General features: G+C 43.1%; 1 protein-coding gene across 1 annotated transcript in view; it reads left to right on the top strand.

Moving 5' to 3' along the window:
- Positions 1-10,159, top strand: part of LOC111962739 (leucine-rich repeat serine/threonine-protein kinase 2-like) — a 62,758-nt gene extending 52,599 nt beyond the window's left edge. The window contains 9 exon segments of the mRNA XM_070443225.1: positions 1,921-2,197; positions 2,376-2,591; positions 4,384-4,577; positions 7,101-7,364; positions 7,472-7,624; positions 7,815-8,038; positions 8,522-8,590; positions 8,703-8,848; positions 9,356-10,159. Of these exon segments, the coding sequence (XP_070299326.1) occupies positions 1,921-2,197; positions 2,376-2,591; positions 4,384-4,577; positions 7,101-7,364; positions 7,472-7,624; positions 7,815-8,038; positions 8,522-8,590; positions 8,703-8,824 (1,519 nt within the window). The 3' untranslated portion in view covers positions 8,825-8,848; positions 9,356-10,159.
- The last annotated feature ends 150 nt before the right edge of the window (positions 10,160-10,309 follow it).

The following is a 10,309-nucleotide window of genomic DNA, read 5'->3' as shown; positions in this document are numbered from 1 at the left end:
TACCCCTGACTCCTCCTCTATTTTACTATCTGTCTCTGTCCCTCTAGCCCCCGACTCCTCCTCTATTTTACTATTGTCTCTGTCCTCCTCTAGCCCCCTGACTCCTCCTCTATTTTACTATCTGTCTCTGTCCCCTCTAGCCCCCTGACTCCTCCTCTATTTTACTATCTGTCTCTGTCCCCCTAGCCCCTGACTCCTCCTCTATTTTACTATCTGTCTCTGTCCTCCTCTAGCCCCTGACTCCCTCTATTTTACTCTCTGTCTCTGTCCCTCTAGCCCCTGACTCCTCCTCATTTTACTATTGTTCTGTCTCCTCTAGCCCCCTGACTCCTCCTCTATTTTACTATCTGTCCTCTGTCCCCTTCTAGCCCCCTGACTCCTTCTCTATTTTACTATCTGTCCTCTGTCCTCTTCTAGCCCCCTGACTCCTCCCTCTATTTTACTATCTGCTCGTCCCCTCTAGCCCCTGACTCCTCCTCTATTTTACTACTCTGTCTCTGTCCTCCTCTAGCCCCCGATCCCCTCTATTTAAACTATCTGTCTCTGTCCTCCTCTAGCCCCTGACTCCTCTATTTACTCTCTGTCTCTGTCCTTCTAGCCCCCTGACTCCTCCTCTATTTTACTATCTGTCTCTGTCCCCTCTAGCCCCCTGACTCCTCCTCATTTACTATCTGTCTCTGTCCTCCTCTAGCCCCCTGACTCCTCTATTTTACTCTCTGTCTCTGTCCCTTCTAGCCCCCTGACTCCTCCTCTATTTACTATCTGTCTCTGTCCTCCTCTAGCCCCTGACTCCTCCTCTATTTTACTATCTGTCTCTGTCCCCTCTAGCCCCCTGACTCCTCTCTCTATTTTACTATCTGTCTCTAGCCCCTGACTTCTCCTCTATTTTACTATCTGTCCCCTTCTAGCCCCTGACTCCTCTCTATTTTACTATCTGTCTCTGACCCTTCTAGCCCCCTGACTCCTCCTCTATTTACTATCTGTCTCGTCCTCCTCTGCCCCCTGATCCTCCTCTATTTTCTATCTGTCTCTGTCCCCTTCTAGCCCCTGACTCCTCCTCTATTTTACTATCTGTCTCTGTCCGCCTCTAGCCCCTGACTCCTTCCTCTATTTACTATATGTCTCTGTCCTCCTCTAGCCCCTGACTCCTCTCTATTTTACTATCTGTCTCTGTCGCTCTAGCCCCCTGACTCCTCCTCTATTTTACTATCTGTCTCTGTCTCCTCTACGCCCCCTGACTCTCCTCTATTTTACTATCTGTCTCTGTCCCCCTTAGCCCCTGACCTCCTCTATTTTACTCTCTGTCTCTGTCCCTTCTAGCCCCCTGACTCCTCCTCTATTTTACTATTTGTCTCTGTCCTCCTAGCCCCCTGACTCTCCTCTCATTTTACTATCTGTCTGTCCCCCTTCTAGCCCCCTGACTCCTTCTCTATTTTACTATCTGTCTCTGTCCTCTTCTAGCCCCCTGACTCCTCCTCTATTTTACTATCTGTCTCTGTCCTCCTCTAGCCCCCTGACTCCTCCTCTATTTTACTATCGTCTCTGTCCTCCTCTAGCCCCTGACTCCTCCTCTATTTACTATCTGTCTCTGTCCTCTCTAGCCCCTGACTCCTCTATTTTACTCTCTGTCTCTGTCCTTCTAGCCCCCTGACTCCTCCTCTATTTTACTATCTGTCTCTGTCCTCCTCTAGCCCCCTGACTCCTCCTCTATTTTACTATCTGTCTCTGTCCTCCCTCTAGCCCCTGACTCTCTATTTTATCTCTGTCTCTGTCCCCTTCTAGCCCCCTGACTCCTCTCTATTTTACTATTGTCTCTGTCCTCCTCTAGCCCCCTGACTCCTCCTCTATTTTACTATATGTCTTTACTATATGCTCTCTCTTTCTCCCTCCCTCTCCCCTCACCATTTTTCTCTTCACCCATCCAGGTTTCCGGGCGCCAGAGGTTGCCCGGGGCAATGTGATCTACAACCAGCAGGCGGACGTGTTCTCGTTCGGCCTGCTGCTATACGACCTGCTGACTTGTGGTGAGCGCATCTCAGATGGCATGAAGTTCCCCAGCGAGTTTGACGAGATCGCTGTGCAGGGAAAGCTGCCAGACCCAGTGAAGCACCACGGCTGCTCCCCCTGGCCAGGCTTCCAAGGCCTCATGAAGGACTGTATGAGGGAGAATCCCCAGGACAGACCCACCTCCACACAGGTAACCGTTCTACTGTTACTAGTACCTGTCTCCGCCTAGGTGTGTGTAAAGTGTAGATGTTTCACTGACTGTCTGTAGGTTTTGAACTGACTATGTAAAGGTGTGATTAAACTGACTCCTTGCATTTGTGTAGGTGTTTGACTAACTGTGACTATATTTGCCTGTGTGTGTACTGTAGGTGTTTGAGAGGCTGAACTCTGGGGAGATGCTGTGTCTGATGAGGGAGCTGGTGGTCAGCAGAGCTGCCAATGCTGAGTGTTTCACGGCGGGCTGCAGCAGCGCCAGCAACGGCCCCAGTTCTAACCCAAGGGCCTGGGTGGGAGGGGGCAGCAGCACACAGAGACTGGGCTGTGTCGCGTCTGTCGACCTGGAGACTGAGAAGGTCACAACACAGGTATTCATCGAGGATCTCTCAACGCAGGCACTCACATTGTAGGGATTTGCAAAGTACTTGTTTACAACACAATACCAGCTCTAACAATAAATGTATTACTGCAGCTAGATAATTAAAGCTCAGGTATTCAAACAATAGCATAGGTCCTCACAATACAGGTCTCTTTGACATTACTCATTCAAGGGTTTTTCCAAATGTTTTACTATTTTCTACATTGTAGAATACTAGTGAAGACATCAAAACAATGATATACCATATGGAATCATGTAGTAACCAAAAAAGTCTTAAACTGATCAAAATCTATTTTATATTTAAGATTCTTCAAAGTAGCCACCCTTTGCCTTGATGACAACTTTGCACACTCTTGGCATTCTCTCAACCAGCTTCATGAGGTAGTCACCTGGAATGCATTTCAATTAACAGGTGTGCCTTGTTAAAAGTTAATTTGTGAAATTTCTTTCCTTCAGAATGCGTTTGAGACAATGAGTTGTGTTGTGACAAGGTAGGGGTGGTATACAGAAGATAGCCCTATTTGGTAAAATACCAAGTCCATATTATGGCAAGAACAGCTCAAATAAGCAAAGAGGAACGACAGTCCATCATTACTTTAAGACATGAAGGTCAGTCAATATGGAAAATTTCAAGAACATTGAAAGTTCCTTCATGTGCAGTCGCAAAAACAATCAAGCGCTATGATGAAACTGGCTCTAATGAGGACCGCCAGAGTAAAGGAAGACCCGCCACAGGAAAGGAAGACCCGCCACAGGAAAGAAAGATCCTAAGCTCATTAGAATTAACAGCCTCAGAAATTGCAGCCCAAATAAATGCTTCACAGAGTTCAAGTAACAGACACATCTCAACATCAGCTGTTCAGAGGAGACTGTGTGAATCAGGCCTTCATGGTCGAATTGCTACAAAGAAACCACTACTAAAGGACACCAATAAGAAGGAAATAGTTTATTGGGCCAAGAAACACGAGCAATTGACATTAGACCGGTGGAAATTTGTCCTTTGTTCTGATGAGTCCAAATTTGAGATTTTTGCTTCCAACTGCCGTGTTATTGTAAGACGCAGAGTAGGTGAATGGATTATCACCGCGTGTGTGGTTCCCACCGTGAAGCATGGAGGAGGAGGTGTGATGGTGGGGGGGTGATTTGTTGGTGACACTGTCTGTGATTTATTTAGAATTCAAGGCTACCACAGCATTCTGCACTGATATGCCTTTCCATCTGATTTGCGCTTAGTGGGACTATCATTTATTTTTCAACAAGACAATGACTCAACACACCTCCAGGCTGTGTAAGGGCTATTTGACCAAGAAGGAGAGTGATGGAGTGAGATTGAGATGGTTTGGGATGAGTTGGACCACAGAATGAAGAAAAAGCAGCCAACAAGTGCTCAGCATATGTGGGAACTCCTTCAAGACTGTTGGAAAATCATTCTAGGTGAAGCTGGTTGAAAGAATGCCAAGAGTGTGCAAAACATCAAGGCAAAGGGTGGCTACTTTGAAGAATCTAAAATATATATATATTTTATTTCATTTAACACTTTTTTGATTCCACATGTATTATTTCATAGTTTTGATGACTTCACTATTATTCTACAATGTAGAAAATAGTAAAAATGTAAGAAAAACCCTTGTATGAGTAGGTGTGTCCAAACTTTTGACTGGTACTGTAAGTCCTCATAATACAGGTCTCTTTGACATAGTCCTCACAATACACAAACACAGACTAATCTGTGTTTAAAATTCCCATATTCCTCAATGCTAATGTCTTTCTTCTCCCTACAGGTGATTGACACGAGTCCTGTCTTATGCCTAGTGACCGTCCAAGTCCCAGACGAAGCCTGTGATTGGCTGGTGGCTGGTACACAATCAGGGGCACTGGTCGTCATCAGCACTCAGAACCTGTCCAACTGGCACAACCTGCAGAGTGTCACCGACGCTGTGACATCACTGTTCTTCCACACACACCCTCAGCGCAGGTAAGAGAGTGTCAGACTAGATGCTAAGCTATGGCTATATCAGGGTTCTGCACTAACATGATTTGGTCACACCAAATTTGTTTGTAAAAAAAAAAAAAAATGTATATAATTGATAATGACCTGACCTGTGTCCCATAATGTGCCTGCATTCCATACAGAACCAGGCTAATAATGACTAGCCATCTTTTACATTAGCATGCCCGTGTGTTCTTACATTGATTTAGGTATATTTACTGTAACAGCAAAGGAAAGAGACTGTTCAAATAAAGTGCTAAATGTTTTTATTGCAGATTTTAATTAAAGGGCTATGTGTTGTTTTTTGAGAAATCCTCTAGAGGGCAGAACTTTTTACAATTATGCCAAGGCAACAAACAATAAAGTTAGTGGGGAGATGGACTGATTTCCTTACATTTCTTCAGGTTTTCGCTCTCAAGATCACACTTTTTTTTAATAGAAAAACAAGTAAATTGGATGTTCTAAGTCCATAACAATGCTTAAACCACATCGGGACGACCATTTCTAAGGTCTGGGAAAAATCGGAGAAATTTAGATTTGTAATTTCTTTTACCCTTTAATTCAGGTGTGCACCAAGTCAGCCAGTTGTAGAGGTGTTTCTACAGATGGCTGTATTGGTCCGCTAAAACAGCAATAGTAAAGGCCCAGTGCACTGCTTTTGTGAAATATTTATTTATTTAGAGATTTTTCAGGGGTGCCACAGCACTCTCAGCACCCCTACTTCCCGCTGCTGTGCACATGTGATGGAGTTTTGAAAACAATTGGCCACTGGATAGATGCAAATAATCATGATTCTGCCAGGTAGGCATAGGATACTTTGTAGTTAGCTTTTAAATGCCTTTCCATCCTCCCGAAAACGGTTAGGCTAACATTAGCATCGCTAACAGCTACACAAAGTGGTAGACATATAGACCCTATGCACACCGCACAGAGCAGGGCTCGGCATTCAGGTAAGTTTGCCAGTGACAAACAATTATCATTTTCAAGAACTTACATTTTATATTTAATTGTTGTAATAGCCTATAGAAAAAAACACCCCACAAAATCTATGCAAAAAAGTATGCATTACCACTAAGAATAGTGCATATTTTAATAGGCCTGCCTACCCAATGGCATTGACATTCACATTATTTTTACGTTATAAAATATGTCCAAATAATGTGGTCATTGCTCCCGACACAAACACACTAATGAATTCTGTCCATAACTAGTCAGTCTCGCCTTTTGAGATGTTGAGTTATTGAGGGGTTACTGTATCCTGTTTTAAAACGAGAAGGCAACCATTAACCGGGTTCCCTTTGTAATGGAACGCTTTGTATGGAGTCTTGCTCATAATAAGCGCAACAATCGCAACAGACTAGCGCAACACCCTTCAATTGAAACGGCAGGAAACAAACGAAAGAGCCTACATCTCTCATAAAAACTGATCAGAATTGAAATCAAAGAATTATTATATTGGCGCAGTGGAATTTATAAATTGGCTACCATAACTTCAATTACTTTTCAAGGATCAATGAGGTAATGTCAGATTTTCAAGGTAGGCTATTCCATGTTGACTGAATTGTGCATCGCAAATATTGAATCAAGACTTTGACCTTTTTAAATACCTGGTTTCAGTGGAGGCTGCTGAGGGGAGGACGGCTCAGTAGTCGGTGGAATGCTATCAACCACATTGAAACCATATGTTTGATACCATTCCAATGAATCCATTCCAGCCATTATTATGAGACGTCCTCCCCTTAGCAGCCTCCGCTGCCTGATTTGCCCATTCTTGAAAATTTACTGGTAGATGCCATAACTTGGAACATCCTTTCTACCGCTGTGGGTCTTCACTCCACGCAACAACCAGTTGTTTGAGAGCTGCATGCGCTCTCTGCCCGTCAGATTATCTGTAGGCTATACTGTATGTGTACAATGCACGTGTGATAAATAATCGCCATAACGAACAAACCGCTTCGGGAATCCATCTGTTTTTTAAAATAAATTACGTGGCCTACACTAAAGATAGCATTATTACTATGTTTTTTTCACTGGCCCAAGAGGGCGACTGACGGGATAATCGACTGGCCCGGAGTTGTATATCGAACCCTGACACACACAGACAGGGGCATTCCCGTGCAGTTGTTGCCTCTTCTGAAAGTTGTTTTAATTTTGGTCAATTGCACATTACTGTTGAATAAATCATAATAAAATATAAATAATATTTTCTTTTTTAAAGCATGACCAGGTAAAACATTTTCACTGGCAAACTTGTGACCAATAAATCTGTGTCGCACTGCCAAGTCAAAAGGTCGCAAATGAGTCTGTTTTGGTCGCGGTATCGAACCCTATGCTATGCTATGGCTATGACTATGCTACTGCTATGCTATGCTAGTTCCAAATAGCTGTACATCGAAAAGTACATCTGGTAAAGGTAGAATATACAATATTTAATGTGTATTTACAGTGATGTTAACAGTATGTTACCAAGTAAAGTACTGACACTGATTTTTTGGGATTTAATTTCAGTCAAAGAAAGAATTACTTGTTAGTTGGGACAGCAAATGGAATTCTGACGGTTTATGAGGACTCTGCGCTCCAGGTGGAGAATGGCCAGCCAGTCAAGACGTTGCACATCGGGAACGTCAACACCCCAGTGATGTGTCTGGGCCAATCAGGTCACTCCCTGGACAGGACCACGGTGTGGGCCGGCTGTGGGAGCAGAATCCTTTCCTTCACCGCCGACTATGGCGTCTGTAAGACCATTGACACTAAACCCAACAGCCTCTTCCAGTGAGTGTCACCTTCAGAGATGTAACCTTATATTTTGGCGGCCTGCAGGGCTGTTGATTTGTTTTCTAAGTGTGAAGTGAGTTGCTCTGTGTGTGTGTTCTCCTCAGGCAGCATCATGCGGTGAGCAGTGAGCCGTGTGTGTCTCGTATGGTAGTGGAGAAGCATGTGTACCTCAGCAAGGCTGGAGGGCAGAGCGTGGAGGTGTGGAATAAGAAGAGTGAGCGGATGATTGACAGCATTGACTGTTCCCAACTACTCAGGTCAGCTCCGCTCTGACACCACACACACGTGAGGACAATCCTATGTAAACTGCTGTAAAAAAAGAGGGAAAAAAAGAAAGTCTGTTCCTTAAACCAGTGGTTCTCAAAAATGTTTCACCCCGCCTACCCCTGACACGCCCCACAGTTTGGGAACCACCGCCTGAACCCACTCTGTGTTCTTGGCCCATAGACACAACTCCAGCCGGCGACCCAGAAAGGCTAATTCAGAGTTTGAATTTGGAGCGGATAGTCCAACCTGGGCGAACATCAAGTCCCTCCTGGTGCAGCAAACCACCCTGTGGATCGGCACCCGGGGAGGCCACCTCCTCCTGGTAGAGCTGGCTAACCTCCAGCTGCTGCAGGTCATCAGCCCCCACTGCCAGTCCATACGCAGCATGGCCTCTGTTTTTATAGGTAACGACTGTCTGTCTATCTGTATGGCTGTTTATGTTTCTCATTGGGGGGCCTCGAGCAGATATAGATATAGATAGATATTTTTTAATATGCCAAGATATTTTTTTTATATGCCAAGCTCATGAGGCCCCTTGATGATGTGAGGCCTGAGGCAATTGCCTTTTCTGCCTAATGGTAAGTCTGCCACTGTTCAAATACACAGCCCAAAACAAGTATTTTAATGGTTATTTGTAAAGCTAATAGTCAACGCAGTTGTATTTAAGATTATTTTCAAATACCTGGGAAAAGTGCATGTGAGTATATTTCTAAATACATTAAAATGTTCAACTACTCTTTGTTTCAAATAAAACATTATCTGAATACGTACTTTGAATGTATGTGAAAGTAATTGAGATATTTGAAATAGTATTTGAACCTAGGTCTGCTTCCTGTTTGCACAGTGGTGAAAGTTTCACGAACTCGTGTATTATTTTCATATCATAGAAACACTAAACCGTAAGAATGTGGTCCTGGTTTTGGGAAGAAGACTGTCCCAAGATAAGAATCAGTATGGTAAGAAACAATGACAAAGACCTAACAACTACACAGAATCTACGAAGAAAACCTAAATGAGATATTGAGAGTACAATCTGTGTGTGTGTCTGTGTTTTGTTTGTGCTCCCAGACGAGGAGTCTGTACTGATGGTGTGGAACAGTTCTCTACCTCTGGAGGTCAAGGACCTCAACAAACACTGTGAGATGAGAGAGGAGATCACAGCCAAGATGAGAGAGCAGCAAAACGACTGAGTCACTGACTGAGCCCACAGCTTGGTACGTACCTATACTACACTACACGCTTCATTAATACTACCCATACACATCAATAGTAAAAACCATAACACCTGTACTACACTGCACGCTCCATTAATACTACCCATACACATCAATAGTAAAAACCATAACACCTGTACTACACTGCACGCTCCATTAATACTACCCATACACATCAATAGTAAAAACCATAACACCTGTACTACACTGCACGCTCCATTAATACTACCCATACACATCAATAGTAAAAACCATAACACCTGTACTACACTGCACGCTCCATTAATACTACCCATACACATCAATAGTAAAAACCATAACACCTGTACTACACTGCACGCTCCATTAATACTACCCATACACATCAATAGTAAAAACCATAACACCTGTACTACACTGCCCATGTATATTACCCATACCAATAATCAAGTCAATAGTCAAACCATGGCAAAAAGACAATTTCAGTAGTTACCAATTACTGCTATATTTACTTTTCATTGTTCACAGAATACACATGGAAAAGGGATTTCTCTGAAGATTCAGTGGAGTAGTGTGTCCTCTGCACACATACAGTACCAGTACACACATACAGTACCAGTACACACATACAGTACCAGTACAGGGGGAGACGTTACCTCACTGAAATCACAGAGATAAAACTATCTCAATAACTGACATTGTCTGACAGCCATACTTCTCAGGGCACTTCGGACCGCGTCAAAGACCATGAAGAGACCACACGAGTGCACTTGATTTAGGTTACATTGTTTAAGTGCACTTTAACGTTTCCCTTCTCTAGTCCAAACTCAAAAGCTGTCTGGATATCTGCATGCTCTAGTTAAGTGCACACTTTCATAATCATCCCAAACTATTGCAAGCACTGACCAGGGGTTGACTGTATACTACAATACCTAAAAGTAAGTAAAATGCCTTTGAATAAAGAATATTTTAATCTTAGACAGTTTAGTATTTTGAATTGAAACGCTCCTGCCAAATGTTATTAGAAATTGTTTGAATGACTGCAAAAACTCTAAAAGGGATGCTTCATTTGTGTTGTTTTCATTATAAATGTGTTGTTTACCTGTTATCACCATTATGAAACTGAAGACAACTGGAAAAAAAGTAAAAAGAAAATAAATTCTCACTTCTCAAGGGCCATATTTGATTATGTATTCAATACATGCGTTTGTTTACCAAATGACCCCATTCCTTGTCTTTTGTCAAGATGCGAGATTTTAAGTCATGTTATGACTGTTGTACTTGTAATGTATGATGTTGCATCTCAGTAAATTCTGTTTGACTTTTAAACAATGTTTGTATTTTGTAAATATTTGATATATTGCCTGCCTCCCCGTCCTTAGATTGTCATCTGACAATATGAAGATGTTTGTCATGCACACTAGAGGGCAGTGCAACACCGTTAAATAGGCCACATATTGATGTATCCTTCACCATGAGTCT

Source organism: Salvelinus sp. IW2-2015, linkage group LG4q.1:29 (assembly GCF_002910315.2).
Source record: "Salvelinus sp. IW2-2015 linkage group LG4q.1:29, ASM291031v2, whole genome shotgun sequence".
NCBI lineage: Eukaryota > Metazoa > Chordata > Actinopteri > Salmoniformes > Salmonidae > Salvelinus > Salvelinus sp. IW2-2015.
Note: the sequence above shows the minus strand (reverse complement) of the source record. Positions and strands in the feature narration are given on the sequence as shown.